The sequence below is a fragment of the Narcine bancroftii genome, chromosome 6, assembly GCF_036971445.1.
Source record: "Narcine bancroftii isolate sNarBan1 chromosome 6, sNarBan1.hap1, whole genome shotgun sequence".
In the NCBI taxonomy this organism is placed as follows: domain Eukaryota; kingdom Metazoa; phylum Chordata; class Chondrichthyes; order Torpediniformes; family Narcinidae; genus Narcine; species Narcine bancroftii.
The window spans coordinates 40,003,671-40,021,542 of record NC_091474.1 but is presented as its reverse complement, the minus strand read 5'-3'; the positions used below and the strand labels follow the sequence as shown (position 1 = coordinate 40,021,542).

At 41.4% G+C, this 17,872-nt stretch overlaps 1 protein-coding gene across 5 annotated transcripts; it reads left to right on the top strand.

The window, feature by feature from the left end:
- Window positions 1-5,031: 5,031 nt before the first annotated feature.
- On the top strand, window positions 5,032-15,966 carry LOC138735989 (proteoglycan 4-like). Of its 5 annotated transcripts, none has more exons than XM_069884736.1 (3): window positions 5,032-5,255; window positions 12,410-12,436; window positions 13,477-15,966. In XM_069884736.1, the coding sequence occupies exon 3, from the start codon at window positions 13,563-13,565 to the stop codon at window positions 15,795-15,797; it is 2,235 nt and encodes a 744-aa protein (XP_069740837.1). In that variant the 5' UTR covers window positions 5,032-5,255; window positions 12,410-12,436; window positions 13,477-13,562; the 3' UTR covers window positions 15,798-15,966. The 5 variants fall into 5 exon arrangements, with proteins under 5 accessions (XP_069740837.1, XP_069740833.1, XP_069740836.1 ...); XM_069884732.1 differs by having other exon boundaries at window positions 13,329-15,966; XM_069884735.1 differs by lacking the exon at window positions 12,410-12,436.
- Window positions 15,967-17,872: the final 1,906 nt, after the last annotated feature.

Genomic DNA, 17,872 nt, shown 5'->3' with positions numbered 1-17,872 from the left:
TGTAAGTCACAAAGAAGTCACAGAATGTACCAAGGGGAATTATATTAAAATGAAGGAAAAGCAGATCTGGAACATCTAGTGATCAAGTGCTGCCCATTCTATTTGCCAAGGGAGTTCACTGCCATCATCCTGGTTGTGGTGTATATTCCGCCTCAGGATAGTACTGGAGGGACTGAGTACAGTGATCTGCAACCACAAGACAGCACATCCTGATGCCTTCCTGATCATTGTAGGGAATTTCAATCAGGCCAACTTGAAGAAGTCTGTAACAAACAATTACCAGCACATCAACTGCGAGACAGAGGAGCTAACACATTTGGCCACTGCTACACCACCATGAAAAAGGCCTACTGAGCCATCCCATGACTGCACTTTGGCAAGTCTGATCACCTGGCTGTACTTCTACTTCCAGCGCACAAGCAGGGACTGAGGACTACAGCACCATGGGTGAAAATGGTGAATGTATAGTCGAAGGAGGCAGAGGAGCGCCTGCAGGATTGCTTTGAATCAGTGGACTGGACCATATTCAAGGACTGATCCTTAGTCCTGAATAAATGTGCAACATGTGTCACTGACTTCATCAAAAAGTGCATAAACGAGTGTGTGCCCAAATGCACATACTAGGTGTTCACCAATTGGAAGCCATGGATTAATCAGAGGGTTCACAACCTACTAAGGGTGAGATCAAGGGTGTTTAAGGCCAGTCATCCAGATCTCTACAAGAAGTCCAGGTACGACCTGCAGAAGGCTATATCAGCCGCAAAGAAGCAATTCCGGAGGAAACTAGAGAGAGCAACTTGGCAGCTATGGCAGGGATTGCAGACCGTTACTGCCTACAAAGTGAGGTCAAACATCATAAATGACTGTGATGCTTCACTACTTGATGAGCTAAATATCTTCTATGTCTGCTTTAAGAAGAAGTCAACTGTGCCTACGAGAATCCCTGCAAAGGCTGAGGACCCTGTGAAATCTGTCTCTGAGGCCGACATCAGAACATCTTTCAAGAGGATGAACCCATGCAAGGCATCAGGCCCTGATGGCGTACCTGGCAAGGTACTGAGAGTCTAAGCCAACCAACTAGCCGGAGTGTTTACGGACATTTTTAATCTCTGACTGTTATATTGGAGGTTCCCCCTGCTTCAAAAGGACACCAATCATCCCGGTGTCCAAAAGGAGCAGAGTGAGCTGTCTCAACAACTAACGCCCAGTAGCACTCATATCTATACTTTGAGAGGTTGGTCATGGCCAGAAATGACACGCACATAAGGACTGGATCCGCTGCAATTCACTTACCGTCACATCACTCCACAGCAGAGGCAATATTATTGGCTCTCCACTCAGCTCCAAATCACATTGACAACAGCAACTCATAAATATGCTGCTCTTCATTGTCTACAGCTCAGCCTTCAACACCATTATTCCCTTAGTGCTGATCCAAACCCTGGGCCTCTGCAAGTGAATCCTTGGCTTCCTCATTGGAAGTTCACAGTCATACAACATCCCTGACAATCTTCACAGGTGCACTTCAAGGATGTGTGCTTAGCGCACTGATCTACTCATTATACCCATAACTAGGGGTGTGAGTAGGCACTATTCAAATGCTGTCCACAAATTTGCTGATGAGCAACACAGTTGTCAGCAGAATCACAGACAACAATGAGAAAGTGTACAGGAGGGAGATAGATTAGCTAGTTAAGTGGTGTCACAACAACAACCTTGCACTCAACGTGAACAAAACCAAAGAGTAAGAGATCATTGTGGACGACAGGAGAACACTAACCAGTCCTCAACAAGGGCTCAGCAGTGGCAAGAGTCAAGAACTTGGAATTCCTGGGTGTCAACTTCTGAAGATCTTTCCTGGAGTCTCCATGTTGATGCAATCATGAAGAAGGCTCATCAGCAACTATAATTTGTGAGGCATTTGAGGAGATCTGGTATGTCACTGAAGACGCTCACAAACTTCTACAGGTGTACTGTGGAGAGCATTCTGGCTGGTTGTATCTGTGCCTGGTATGGAGGTCCCTATGGTCAGGACAAGATTTAAAAAACTCCAGAGGGTTGCTAACTCGGCCCACGACATCACGGGCACCAGTCTTCACTCCATTGAAGACATCCACAGGAGGTAGTGTCTTAAGAAGTCAGCCTCTATCTTCAAGGATCCCCACCACACAGGCCATGCCCTTTTCACTGCTACCATCAGGAAAAAGATACAGGAGCCAGAGGTTGAGCACTTAGCGGCACAAGGACAGGATCTTTCCCTTTGCCATCAGATTTTTGAATGAACAATGAGCCATAGACACTAACTTACTTTGTATTTTTAATTTTTCTTGCACTATTTTTATTTATTTTGTAAAGTAGTGTAAATAAACATTTGTAGGGTAATGCTGCTGTAAAACAATGAATCTCGTGACATGTTCATGATAATAAATTCTGATTCTGGTGACAGCATTACATGATAGATACCAGGCCATTGATGTATAACATTACAGGCTTATTCTGTACTTCCCTCAGCACCACCCTCTCAATTCATTCCTGTGATCTACATCAGTTATTTTTTTTATAGAATTTTAATAACATTAGATTTGGTTAATTACCACTTGTCTCCCTTGAGCTAGTAAGTGTGAGTTCAAATCTTAAGCCAGAGTACAAAATACAAAGGAAATAATACACTATCAGAAATCTATCTTTCAGAGGAGATATTAAATTAAATTTGAGTTGCTGTAAAACAGTGGATCTCAACCTTTTTCTTTTCACTCATATTGGTGCTCTGTGATTAGTAATGGATTGCTTAAGGTGGTATGTGAGTGGAAAGGGAAGGTTGAGAATCACTGCTCTAGACCCAATTGTTATTGAAATATTTTGCTTGAGAAAAATTGTGATTGGCCCATTTCCTTTGGAGTTAGGAAACTGTGCACATAACGAGTCAATTAGGTATGATTAAAACAGTGGTTTTCAAATTTTTTTTTCCACCCACATACCACCTTAAGCAATCCTTTACTAATTACAGAGCACCCATGGCATAGGGATTACTTAAAATGGTATGTGAGTGGAAAGAAAAAGGTTGAGAACCACTGCTGTAAAAAACTCCATGTTATCATTGGGAAGAAGAATAGGCAAATATTTATTTTTAAATCAATATCATTAAAACAGACAATTGGGTCATTTATTTCATTGGTATATTTGTGATTTTTCTGTATAGAAATTGACTACTACATTTCCTGTCTTACAGGTATTTATTTGACCATTAAGCAATTTGGAAAATCCCAAGGTGACAGGAAGGGCAAAGAGAAGATATGAGATAGCTCTAGCAGATAGAATTAAGGAGAATCCCAAAGAGATTCAATAAGGAAAAAAATAATCAGAGGAAGAATATGAAGACATGGAGCCTAAAGTATCTATGGAAGTAAATTGCAATGTTTTGAAGAGAGTCCAAGTTACAGAAGGGGAGATGCTGGAGATCTTAAAATATTTAAGGTAGATTCCCAGGGCAAGAGTATCCTAGATTCATTATGGAAAGCTCGCAGGAGAAACACAAAAGATGCTGAATGTTGAGATATGAAAAGCTAGAAGGGAGGCAATATCCATGGAAAGAAATGGGCAATCAATATTTGGATCAAGACCCTATATTGAAATGAAACTAGGAAGGTGTGATATCAAATATCAAGAAAGGAAAAAGGAGAGGGAAGTTGGGAAAGGGCTAAAAGGTGACAGAGTATTGGACAGAGGAAGGAGAGGAGGAAGGTGCAAAAATCTCTACCAGGGTCCCACTGATGTTTTCTCTAGCTTCCCAGAGCATCTGAGGATACACTGATTTAAGTTGGAGATTTATCACTATCAACACCTCATTTTGTAATGTCAATACATTTCAGGATATCAGTGTTCTCTTTCCCAGATTCCCTAGCATTGATGACCTTCTTTATAGTGAATGCAGTCCAAAGAATTCATATCCCATGGTTCTACAAGTAGAACATAGAACATTACAGCACAATACAGGCCCTTTAGTGTTGTGACGATCTATATAAACCTACTGAACAAACTAAACCTTCCCAACCACACCCATAACCCCCATGTGCCTAAAAGTCTTAAATTTCTCTATTGTATCAGCCTCTGCCACCACCACTTGCAATACAATCCAGGCATTGTTTTTAAAAAAAACTTTCCCCTGACATCTCCCCAAAACTTTCCTCCCATCACCTTGTACAGATGTCTTCTGATGTTTGCTATTCTCACCCTGGCATAAAGGTGCTTGCTGTCCATCCTATCTATGGCTCTCTTAATCTTGTAGATCTCTATTAAGTCATCTCTCATCCTCTTCAATCCAAAGAGAAAAGCCCTGGCTCTAAAGACACATGCTCCAATCCAGGCAACATCCTAGTAAATCTCCTATGTACCCTCTTCATGGCTTCCACATCCTTCCTGTAATGAGGTGACCTGAACTGAACACAATATTCCAAGTGTGATCCAACCAGAGTTTTATAGAGCTGCAACTTTACCTCCTGACTCTTGAATTTGTTCCCTCCAACTAATGAAGGCCAGCATACTTCTTAACGACCCTATTGACCTTTGCAGCTACCTTGAGAGATCTATGGGCTTGGACCTCAAGGCCCCTCTGCCCTTCCAAACTGTTAAGAATCCTGCCATTGATCATGTACTCTGCCTTCAAGTTTGACCTTCCAAAAGGCATCCTATAAATAACTACATTGATCCTTAAGGGGACTGCAAAGAAAATCAAATCCTAGGACTTGCTTAGCTATTGGAGACCAGAGATCAAAATAGAGCTGAGGCATAGTAACTGGTTTAAAAGTCAATAACGGTGTGATTGATGGAAATGAGAATCATGCAAAGTATAAAGTAAGATTCAAGTTTGTTACCATTCATTTTGATCTACCCATCAAAGATCAATTTCATAACTATTCATTTCTGTCCTTTGATGCGATTACAAGCAAGCATCATGTCAAATTTATAAAACTTTTCTCTGTCATATATCAATTACATCATAAAGGCATCACTGTCATGCTGATTACATGGTATAACCTATCCTATTATCATTCATGCCCTGACTACACCTTTATCTTTTGGCCCAACATAAATCCCGTCATACACTACCTCCATCATACAACCTAACCCACTGTCATTCTCGCAGTACACTTACTGCATCATAAAGGCAGCTACTGTGATTGTTCCTGTCAAAGCTGAAGAACTTGATCATCTCTAACCAAAACAAAGATTTGTGCTAATTCAGTCGGATCTCAATGGTAAGTAATCTATGGAATAGTCACAATGTACCTTGAACTGGTGCAGAAAACTTATTATTTATCTATTCCTAGGAATTGGTTTGGTTTTCTTAGAACCCAAATAGCAATTTTATGATAATCAGAGAACATTGATCCAAATAGCAATTTTATGATAATCAGAGAACATTGATCCAGACAAAGTGTTTGTGAAAACAATTGTTTCCATCAACCCTAATGTCAACATTCTGCCAAACAACATTAATTTCTAAACTCCAGTTCTGGAAAATAGGCATAAATAAATATTTGTGAAGAAATTAAGAGTAAGAAGATTTTCTCTGAGGCAGCTCCCAGTCAACTTCCACAAAATCTTGCAAGCCATCTCTTATCTAACCTTCATAGAGTACAAAATATTTTAGCTTTTTTCTTTGTTAAGGACAGCCTCTTTGTCTAAAGAGATAAGGGGGGCAAAAACAGTGCTCTCTTTAAATCCTTTTACAATGGTATCAATACTCTTGTAATAAGCCAAAATTCTATTTACTTTCCTAATGATCTACCATGTCTACACACTAATATTCTGGATTACATGTACAAGGACATCCAGATCTCTAAATACCAATAGGCAATGGTCTCACATTATTGAAATAATATTGTTTTTTTTTGTCAAAGTAGGTAACCTTGTATTTCCTCTAATTTTACTCATTTAATCTGTCAACCATAATTTTGAAGACATTTTCTCTCCTAACAATTTTCCCACAATGTTTTATCGTCAGCAAATGAGAATACATTACAATGGATCTCTTCATCTAAGCCATAGCTGAGATCACATTGAATCTCTAAGATCTCAACCAGTTAATTACAATGAGCTAATATAAAAATAACCTACTCTTTCCTTTCTGCCTATAACTAGTATTGTACAATAATGTTTCCCAAACACTACTAGTCATAATCTTTTGCAATAATTTTATAGGTGGAGCCTATCAGAGACCTTTTTAGATCTAAATGCATTGTATACATTCCCTGTTCCTTTTTATCCATGTTGCTGGTTACATCCTGAAAGAACTATAACTTGACATGATTTCCCTTTCCTTAAACTATATTGATACAGACCAATTATCTTAGTCTTCTCTAAGTGCTCAGTTGCCACTTGCATGAAAATGGATTTCAGCATTTTCCTGCTGAATTATGTTAGGTTAGAGATCCCTCTTTTTTTCATTCACCTTGACCTAGCCCTAAATCTGGGTCTATTTTAGAAGCACATTGTAGTGCACTACCAGTAACCACAAAGACTAGGCTGAGGGAGTGATAGGCTTTAATGTACAGAAGAACCTTGCTGGCCTGGATCCAGGTATAGGAATGGTGGGAAGGGAGAGGTAGCTCAACCTTTATGGCCTAGGATCACGGGGAAGGAGTCATAGGGTATGAGTCATCAGTGGGCGGGCCAGCTCCATATATACAGTAGTCATCATAACTATATACAATGGAGGAAACGTATCACCACACTCACCCCTCCTTTTAAAACAGAACTCTCTTTAGTCTTTGAACAACAAAGAAAAACTGCCAAGACTAAAGATTCAGTTGCACTAGTGACCTCTTCTGTCTACAGGACCTGCAGGGAGCAGGGGTGGGGGTGGTCTGCTGAGCCGCCAGCTGAGCATCAAGGGACAGGATCAATGTCTGACTATGTGGAGAGGGTGTTATCTATGTTGGGATGATGTCAGAAATGGTATGGGAGGGAGGTGGGGACAGTGCCCTGAGGGGAGCCGGCCCTGTTGGAGTGAGGTCTGCATGGGAGTGGTATCCCAGGCAAGTCTGCCCCCAACAGTCCCATTATGGGGTGGTGATAAACTCAGGGTGGTCAGGGGTGTACGGAGTGGTTCTAAGCTCTCCGGCATGCACCAGATCCCAGACAGATACTGTATCCTCATTGCCATCGGGGTACCTCACAAAAGCATACTGAGGGTTAGCATGGATGAGGTGTACCTCCTCGATCAATGGGTCAGTCTTATGGCCCCTCGTATGTCTCCGGAGCAGGACCAGTCCTGGTGTCACCATTCAGGAGGGCACTGAGGGCCCATTCACCGACTTCCTGGGGAAGGCAAACATTTGATCATGCAGGGACGTGTTTGTAGCACTGGCAGGTCCTTGGACTTCAGGGCCAGGAGCACAGCCTTCCAAACAGTGATGTGTCTCTCTCCACCTGGCCTTTACCCTGGGTTATAGCTGGTGGTCCTACTGGTGGCTATGCCTCTGGCCAAAAAGAACTGCCACAGCTCCTCACTCATGAATGAGGTCCCCCGATCGTTGTGGATGTAATTAGCATACCTGAACAGAGTGAAGATACTGCATAGTGCTTTTATCACAGTGGCTGGGGTCATATCCAGACAGGGAATGGCAAAAGGGAACAGGAAGTACTCGTCGATTATGTATAGGAAATAAATGTTCCTGTTGGATGAGGGACGGGGACCCTTGAAATTGACATTCAGTCATTCAAACGGGTGAGTGGTGAGATGAGACTTGTTGGACCTGTGGAACTGTGGTTTCCATTCAGCTTAGACCTGACAGCGTGTGGTCATGGACCTGACATCCTCGACAGAGTATGGGAAGTTCCGAGTCTTGATAAAGAGAGACAGTCTTGTAACCCCGGGATGGCAAATGGCATTGTGTAAGGCTTGGAGACAGTCGAGGTGCGCTCTGGTGCATGTCCCCCCGGGGATGGAGCATCAAGTGGATCATTGAGTTTACCTGGCCAGTACAAGATTACATAGTTGAGGGTGGAGATCTCGATTCTCCACCTGAGTATCTTGTCATTTTAAATTTTACCCCGCTGCTTCGTATTGAACATGAAGGCAATGGCACGCTGGTCCGTCAGCAGGGAAAATCTTTTCCCGGCCAGGTAGTGCCACCAATGACGCACTGCCTCAACAATCACCTGTGCCTCCTTCTTGACTGAGGAGTACCATGTCTTAGGGTTGTGAAGGGTACGTGAAAAAAATGCTTTTGGCCTACCTGCCTGGTTGAGTGTGGCAGCCAGCACAAAGTTGGAGACATCGCTCTCCACCTGGAAAGGGATGGATTCATCCATGCCATGCATCATGGCCTTCACAATGTCTCCTTGGATGAGATGGAATGCAGTCTGGGCCTCCGCCAATAGTGGGAAAGTTGTGGACCTAATGAGGGGGTGAACCTTGTCGGCGTAGTTGGGCACCCATTGTGCATAGTAAGAGAACAGCCCCAGGCACCTCTTCAGTGCTTTCAGGGTGTTTGGGACTGGGTGCTCCATAAGGGGTCACATGCGGTCGGGTTCCGGGGAAATGACACCATGTGCCATGACACATCCCAGGAGTGCCAGGCGATTGGTATTAAAGAAACACTTGTCTTTGTTGTATGTGAGATTGAGGGACTTTCGCAGTCCACAGAAATTTAGCAAGGTTAGCATCGTGGTCCTGCTGATCATGACCACAGATGGTGACATAATCTAAATAGGGAAATGTCGCTGCCACGTTGTGCTCCTCCGCCATTCGGTCCATCACCCTCTGAAACATGGAGATGCCGTTGGTGACGCCAAAGGGGACCCAAAGGAAACGAAAAAGTTTACCTTCGGCCTCGAAGCCTGTGTAGATAAGGTCACTTGGGAGGAGGGGAAGCAGGTGATAGGCTGACTTGAGGTAAATAGTCGAGAATACCCGATATTGAGTGACCCTATTGACCATGTCAGCTATCCAGGGAAGGGGGTACGTGTCCAGCTGGGTGAAGTGGTTAATCATCTGACTATAGTCAAAAACCATCCGGGGCTTGCTCCCATCCCTGACCACCACAACCTGAGCTCTCCAGGGACTGGAGCTAGGAGCGATAATCCCCTCCGACAGAAGTCGCTAAACTTCGGCCTGAATGAATGCCATGTCCTCGGCGCTGTGGCGTCTGGTCTTGGTAGCTATGGGGCGGCACTCCGGGTTCGCAAATAGTGACGGAGGGGCCACTCGAAGGGATGTGAGACTGCAGGCTGGTGCTGGGGGCTGGGAGCGGGGGGAGGAATCCGTGAGTTGTGGGTTGCTTACTGTGAGGGGCGGTTGAGGGCCTCCGAACGACATCATCACACTCCTAAATTGACTCTGGAAGTCGAGGCCCAGGAGGATCGGTGCGCAGAGCTGAGGCATGACCAGTAAGGAATAATTATCATAACGTTCCTCCCCCACCATCATACAGTACCCACTCATGTCCGTTTGATGGTCTTTTGCTGTCAATGAAATGGAGCTGCTCATAAGTCATAAGCAGTCTGATGCAGATTTGTGTGATGATGGCTCTAATGTACATACTGACCCTGAAGATTTAGATTAAAACTTCAGACTTGGAAACCCTGCCTCATCAAATGCAGGAGATCCAATGAGCATGAAGCCATCTCTTTATTCTTGCATGAGGTTGTGCTGAGTCAAGAAATGATGGATCTCCACTCTGGAACTCGTGCACACTGCAGGAACTCAACAACAACCAGCATGCATCCATTAGGTCAGATACAAGCTGCTTTGAAGATACAAACAACATATTTCTGCTTCTACAATGCACTCCATGATGTTTGGGACAAAGACACTATTTTCCTTTATTTGCTCCTGTGCTCCACAGTTTTAAATTTGTAATCGAACAGTTCCCATGTAACTAAAGAGCACATTCCAGATTTTATTCAACCTTATTTGTATACATTTTGGTTTTTACCATATAGATATTACAGCACTTTCCATACATAGTCTCCTCATTTCAAGGCACCATAATGTTTGGGACATCTGATGCAAAAATGCAAACCACAGAAACAGGATGGCCAGATTACAATTTGCTAAGAGCCTGCAGAATTCTGGAAAAAGGTCTTGTGAACAGATGAGACCAAGATTTACGTGTATCAGAGTGATGGCAAGAGCAAAGTCTGGAGGCATAAAGGAACTGCCCAAGATCCAAAGCATGCCACCTTTGTCATGGTTTGCATATTGCAATGAAGCTTCTGTATTTCCATTCATGAAGTATTCTACCGACAGTCGTCATTGACATATCCACACTTGCCTCCTGAAGAATGTTTCTAATCTGTTGGACTTGTGTTTGGGGAGTTTTCTTCATTAAGATGAGATATGTAATCAGCAATGGAGGTCTTCCTTGGAATGCCTGTCCCTTTGCAATTACTGAGCTCACCAGTATGCTTTCTTCTTAATGCTGTTCCAAACTGTTGATTTTGGTAATCCTAAGATTCAGGCAATGGCTCTAATTGTTCTTGTTTTTCAACCTCACAATGGCTTCTTTGACTTTCATTGGCACTACTCTAGTCCTCATCTTTTTAAAATGGAAACTACAGACTCCAAAGATGATCAAAAGCCTAGAAACATGCCAAGCTCTCTTAGATGTGCACCAATGAAGCAATTAAACATACCTGAGTACTCACAAACACCTATGAAGCCAAATGTCCCAAACATTATGGTGCCCAGAAATGAAAGGACTTTGTATGAAAAGTGCTGTAATTTCTACATGGTCAAACAAAATTGTATACAAATAAGCTTGAATAAAATCTGGAATCTGCACTTTAATTACATGTGAATTGTTTGATTACAAATTTAAAACTGTAGAGCACAAATAAGATAAAATAGGTGTATTTGTCCCAAATATTATGGAGGGCACTGTATATGGTTTCAGTTGAATTGAGCTAAAGGTCCAATGTCTGCCGCACAGGAACAGCTTGAAGCTCTTTGAGAACAGTGGTATGGCAAATGCTATCTGTGTAGAGTTGCACATTGTCCCTGTGACCACAATAACCCTGTTTGGGTGTGAGCCAATTTTGACCCATAACTGGTTGATAGACTGATTGTTGACTGTAAATTACTTTTGTTGCCAATAGGTGAATGGTTGGAGAATTAGGATCGTGGATTTATGAGAGAGAATCAGTTACAGGAAAATAAGTGGATTGATTGCAATGCTTTGAGAGTTGGCATTGATTTATGAGTCATCTTGACTACATCTATGTCATGACAAGATGTGAAAAAAAATTGATGTTTTCCTTGAGGTGCCAATCATGAGCAAATTATTGCTGTTCTGGGACACAGAAATGCATTTCATAGGCACTGGGGGCTATAGATTTCTCTCCTTCATTAGCCAAAAATACTTGTCAACAGGTTGTTATTTCTCAAGCAGAGATGTTGCACATAGGAGTTCACTTCTCTATTCTGCAGAAATAGACACATAATGTTGTTAATGAACTTTTCACATGCAGGTATTTTTGATGAGGAACAAACAATAATTGGTATTCTACTCATTTATCAATTTCATTCATTAAATGTAACATTTGATTCAATATCTAATAAGAATGAAGAAAGAATTTGTCTTTAATTGCTAGCATTAAACTCAATAAAGTGTGGCTATCAATCTCCAGTTATGATCACTTCCATGGGAAATGAATATACAGAGGTAAGTACATTCGTGCATAATGTTGTTGAATAGGTTTAGGGCTATCAAAATTTCCCCCATTCAGCCATCCCTCTCCCCCTACACTCTACTGACTGTAATTATAACAAGCCACTGTGAAGGTTGGTAAAGTATATTACAGAAAATATAAGATGAAGAAGGTAATGACAAGGGCAAACAAAAAGAGAAAAATCTAACAAGGCAAACAAGACTTTCCATGGCTTGGTCAAATGTATTTGCAAGTTATATCTGTTTAGTACTGAGAGCCACTTTTGATAGTGTACTGTCTAGCTGATGGGAAATCCCTATACACATGGAGGTAAGACTTGGATGATCACTAGGCAATTAAGCATATTCCAATGCTGGAGAAGGACAGATCATTCACAGTAAACATTCCTGAGAGATGGAGCAGTACATTGAGCTTTCTTGTGACTACTTCTCTCCACATAATATATACCAATAAGTTAAGAAGTCCCCTGCTACCTACACAAAAAGATTCATACAATTCCATGGTATCATATTCAGTACACAAATTCTACTTGAAAAGTTTGCTGCACTTTTCTTTTGTGTCATTGTTATCTCCTGAACTTTAAGGGTTCTTTCAGAGTGATCATTGAACCCTGAAGAATCAACAGACTTTATTTTCTACTATTGCCCCATTGAGAAATGTTCTTTGACAAGCAGTATTTCTACAATGTAGGATGTTTTGTATATTATATTTCATCTTCTTTCGTGTTTTCCAGGATCTCTTGAGAGAACACCAGAGAATGGTAACCACCAATTCAATAGTTTACAACACTTTAATGATGCCAATATCTGACTCGGATAATTGACAATAATGTCAAAAGCTAAGATTAAGCTTTTCACCCCATTGCAAACCAGCAATATGACAGACTACTAAGAGTTTCAAGATCAGTTATATTTTTCTTTTGTGCTATGTGTTATGAAGTTTGTCTTTGGGCATTGAATACTAAGTCATCAATGGAAAAGCAAACTTCTCACCACATCTGTAAGAGTGAAAAGTTGGTGAATGAATAGGTATATAATTAAGAGGTCTGAAAGCAGCATTATTATAGTTGCATTATAGTTGGCAGATTACCAATAATGACTTCAACTTTATTTGTGTTTCATAAAATCACTGGCGAAAAAAAAGACTCCGGCCATTGATTTTCTGTTAACTTTAAACAATAAAAGCTTTCTTGCTAAAAGAAGAAACCATCCATCTCATATTTTTGTAGAAAAAAAAACATTGAAGGATATGGTTGTAATGTGACAGGATAAAACTATAAATAAGAATAGTAGACCTAAACCTATGTTCATTGGACATTAAAAGTGCTATATAAATGTTTGTGTGGCTCCCAAAGCTACCTTACTGTCTGGTTTGATGAAGAAAAGTGGATGACTGCTTAGTTAGTACATCTGATTGACTACAGATGCAAAAATTTTGATTTGGCCTCTCTCATGCAAAATTGTTCATGTAGTTTAAATCATAGCAACTAGCTTAGTTTTATGTTTTACTGAAAATTGAAGTAATGAGAGGGCTCAGATGAACGTAAACTGTCATAAGCATCATTGCTTTAGCTTATAACATTATTTGAGCCCTATTGTATAATATACCTCAATAGCAGCTGTTCCTGAAATAATGGATGGTAAATTCTTCAGGAATATGAAACATCATCATTTCCAATGGGAACCTATGCTGCACCTCAATATCCTGTGAATATGTATGCTAAAATTCAGTATCCTGTGGGGACCTATGCTACATCTCGATATCCTGTAGAGACCTATGCTACATCAGAATATCTTGCAGGGACACGCGTCACATCTCAGCATCCTGCAGGAACCTTTGCTACATCTCACTATCCATTGAACACTTATGGCAAAGTTGACTATTCTATGGGAACCAATGCCAAACCAGAATATCCTACAGGTATCTATGCCAAAAATGAGTATCCTCTGGGAACCTACTCCACGTCTCAGTATCCTGGAGGGACCTTTGCCATACCTCATTACCCTGGAGGGAACTACACTGCAGCTCAGTACCCTGGAGGGACCTATAGGTCATCTGAAACACATGCTAAAACTCAGTATCCTATCTCTAGTGAACCACAGTATCCTGGAAGCTTCTATGCACCAGATCAATATCCTATGAAGACTTATGTCATGGGTCAATATCACATGGGTACCTACAACGCAGTTCCATATCACATTAGAAACTTGGTCACTGGTCACTATCCTTTGATGACCCACTTTGTACATCCCTATGCAGTGAGGAATTATACTGTGGGCCGCAATCATGTGCAAACTTACAGAGCAGGCCAAAACTCTTTGCAAACCCATCTTTCATTGGATAATTCTGTGAGAACTGTTACTACAAACCATGATACAGATCAGACTGTTATAAAAAACAATAACTCAAACCAAGATCTTGAAATAACCATTGCAGCATATGAGGATCTTGCAAGGGCTGAGAGTGAAGACCATGATTTTGAAAGGACTGATAGTGCAGACCAAGAACGTGATATGGTAGACAGTGACAACAAGGATTTTGAAAGAACAGATATGGCAGACCAGGATTCTGAAAGGATTGAGATTATAGACCAGGAAGCTACGAGATACAGTAGTGAAGACAAGGATTCTCTGAGGGGTGACAGTGTAGACCAAGATTCTGTGAGGACTGGCAGCACAGAGCAGTATTCTGCAAAGACTGACAGTGTAGACCAGAATCCTATGAAAAGTAACAGCAGAAATCAGGATCTTTTATGCATTGACAAAGACCAGGATCCTTTGAGGACAGATCATGCTGAGCAAAGTGCTGTAATGAACAACAGTATAGGTCAGGATCTGGAGAGGATGAAAAGCATAGCCGAGGGCCCTATGAGAACATACCTTGTACCTCAGTATCCTTTGGATGCCTTCATCATAGACCAATATCCTATGATGATCAAGAGTGCAAAGGAATACTATGAACAGGCTTTCTCTACACCTCATTTTCCTGTGAGAACTTGCATCGTAAACCCAGTTTCTACAAGGGCCTATATGACAGTTCGTGATTCTGCCTGGACTGACAATTCAAGGCAGGACTCCACTAAAACTGGGAGCCCAATACAGATTCCTGCAAAGGCACAAAGTACAGAACAGAGTCTTGCAAAGAGAAGGAGCCAAGAACAGACTCCTGCAAAGAGAAGCCCAGAATTGAGTCTTGCAAAGAGCAGAAGCCCAGAACCAAGTCCTGTAAAGAGCAGAAGCCCAGAACCAAGTCCTGTAAAGAGCAGAAGCCCAGAATTGATTCCTGTAAAGAGCAGAAGCCCAGAACCAAGTCCTGTAAAGAGCAGAAGCCTAGAAACAAGTCCTGTAAAGAGCAGAAGCCCAGAACCAAGTCCTGTAAAGAGCAGAAGCCCAGAACCAAGTCCTGTAAAGAGCAGAAGCCCAGAACCAAGTCCTGTAAAGAACAGAAGCCCAGAACCGAGTCCTGTAAAGAGCAGAAGCCCAGAACCAAGTCCTGTAAAGAGCAGAAGCTCAGAAGCAAATCCTGTAAGGAGCAGAAGCCCAGAACCAAGATCTGCAAAGCCCAGGACCCCAGAATATAGTCTTTCAAAGACCAGGAACCTAGAACAGAATTTTGTAAAGACAAGAAGTCCTGGCCAGAGTTCACTAAAGACCAGAAATCCTGGCCTAATATCAGACAAGGCCAGAGGTCTAGGCCAGAGTTTCGAAAAGACTCAAAATCCAAGCCAAGGTCCTGTGGATATTAGAGACCAAGTCCAGACCTCTATAAAGAGCAATGTCCCAGACCAGGAAGACACAATAATCAAGTCAAAGGAACCTATAGGCACCTATGTCTCACCTCAGTACCCTGTAGCGATCCAATTTGTGGACTCATATCCAATTAGAAGCTATCTAATATCTCATTCTTCAGGAACTTACTTTGAACCTCTGAAAACCTATGTGATGCCTTCATATCCAGTGAGAAACTGTGTTACACCTCAATATCCTTTGCAGGCCTTTGTCCAATATCCCTTGATGAACTACAGTTCACCACAGTATCCTGTGAGATCCTACAAAGTTCCTGTGTATCCTTTGAAGACCAACATTGAATCTAAATATCCTGCCAGGTGCATCAGTCTTTAATCATGGCAACACCGGTCCTATTAAGTCATACATTAGTATCTGTGAATATCCACCTCCAAGCTGCCTTTAATAAGCACAAAAGTAAATTGACAGAAAATAGAATAAAACCAGCCCTAACCACTCCATCTGTATGTTTATTTTCAATAAATGTGTTCATTGAGGTAATGAATGTTAGTACTGTGGATTTGAAATTACTCCTGCACCAGGTTAAGAATAACTACTAGATCAGGTAAATCACAGGAAACTGCATAATAAAGATCTCTTTTTAGACATTAAATTAGGTGGACATCTTCGTAGAAGATAGGGAGATATTTTGTTTAATGTTTTTGGATTTTTCCGCCACAATAGTGAGGATCTCCCAGTGGCAATCCATTTCAATTCATTGCCCCATTCCCATGCCAACATGTCTATTCAGTTTACCGTCTGGACATCCTCCAACCATTGGAATTTACATCAATATCTCCCATTTTCGTTAGCCACCACCCCCCCCCCCCCCCCATCAATGTATCCCTATTTCTCCTTTCCTCCAGCTCTGCATTCACAGAGTCACCCTATCCCTGGTCAATTCTCACTTTTCTCTCCTGTCCTCTCATGTCACCTCCCCCTGTACTTTATTTCCTTCTCTCTTTAATTCACGGCCCTGCCTGCTATTTCTTCATACCTTGAAAAAGGGCTCATGCCTGAAACCGGTTTTATATCTTTACCTTCTCTGGAAGCTGTGAGATCTGCTGAATTCCACCAGTATTTCAGTATTTTGACTACAATCACAATGTCTACAGACTTGCATATTTCACTCTGTATTATGAAAGTCCAAGTTCACATAGAAATCTTAGAATTGATGAACTAGAAAGCTCTGAGCTGCTAGCCTGATAAATTTGGGCATTCAAAACTGGTTAATCGATTGTATCTCTTAATTAATTGTGAACTTTCTCAAAGAGATTTAAAGAATGCCTTAATATCTACGTTTCCAGGTTTGATCATCTGTAGAATGAGTACACCATATTCAATGCTTTTCATCAGTAATTGTTCATAAAATATGGCCTAAAATACATTGTGTGGAAAATTGCCTGCAGTTTCTCTTACTGATCATCTCAATATGGCAATTAATTGAGCCTTAGACATAACATCGGAATAAAATTGTCGCCTGTATTTGGAATCAGGCATTGACAGAACCCCCATGAAAAATAAAATATTATGGATATATTTGTGTTGGAATAACAGTTGGTGTAAATTCATACAAAATTGTAAGTGCAAATACTCTAATATGGTTTAATTTTAATTGAGTTGAGTTGGATGGGGATATTCCAGAAGATGCAAAAATAAATTATGCAGGGATCTGAAACTTCAATGTGAAAAGAGAATGTGCCTAACCCAAACTTGACATCCTCATCATTAATCCATATGTTTTTGCGTTCTTAGGATTGAGATTGCTATTTTTAATTCTAATTGTTAAGGTTTGCTTTCACCAATTGTGATTGGTCAGAACAGACTAACAATAATGACATTAATCAAACCCTTTTCTTCTCAATGTAATTTTGATCCATGATCTTATTGAATGGTGGACTAGTTTCAGCTTGTGGCAAATTCCTGTACTATTTATCATATTCCTGAAAATTATTTCCTTGAGTAGTGTTCCACTGCTAGTTTGGTTCAAGAGTTAGATTAAGCTAGTAGTAAGGAATCATTATAGTGTGGCATTCTGTTATCACCACACCAAAGGTCATTAATGACTGTTTATTCGAATTAAGGGCAGCGCGGGCTCAGCCACCACGTGCGTGGTGACGTCATAATTGCTGCCCAGGGCATGTGCTATAAGGGAGGGTGGAGTCAGGGAGAACCCCTGAGGGCGCCATCTTCCCATGGCTGCCCCGCCACATGGCCATACACGCAAGCTAGTTCAACATGAGAATGTGTGCCACCACACTAGCATAGTTCTAAGATGCACTGGCTTTGAACTGGATGTCTTGATTATTTGCCTAAGAATTTTTCTCCAATTCACTTGTTCATCTTTTATAAGAAACCTAGTACATTGTTGCTATTCTTAGAACAGCATTCTCTTAGTGGTTGACCAGCAA

Excerpts from the sequence above, each read along its gene's own strand:
- LOC138735989 (XM_069884732.1), top strand. Across the intron at positions 12,437-13,328 it reads TGAGAGAACACCAGAGAATG|GAATATGAAACATCATCATT; the intron begins GTAACCACCAAT and ends TAAATTCTTCAG.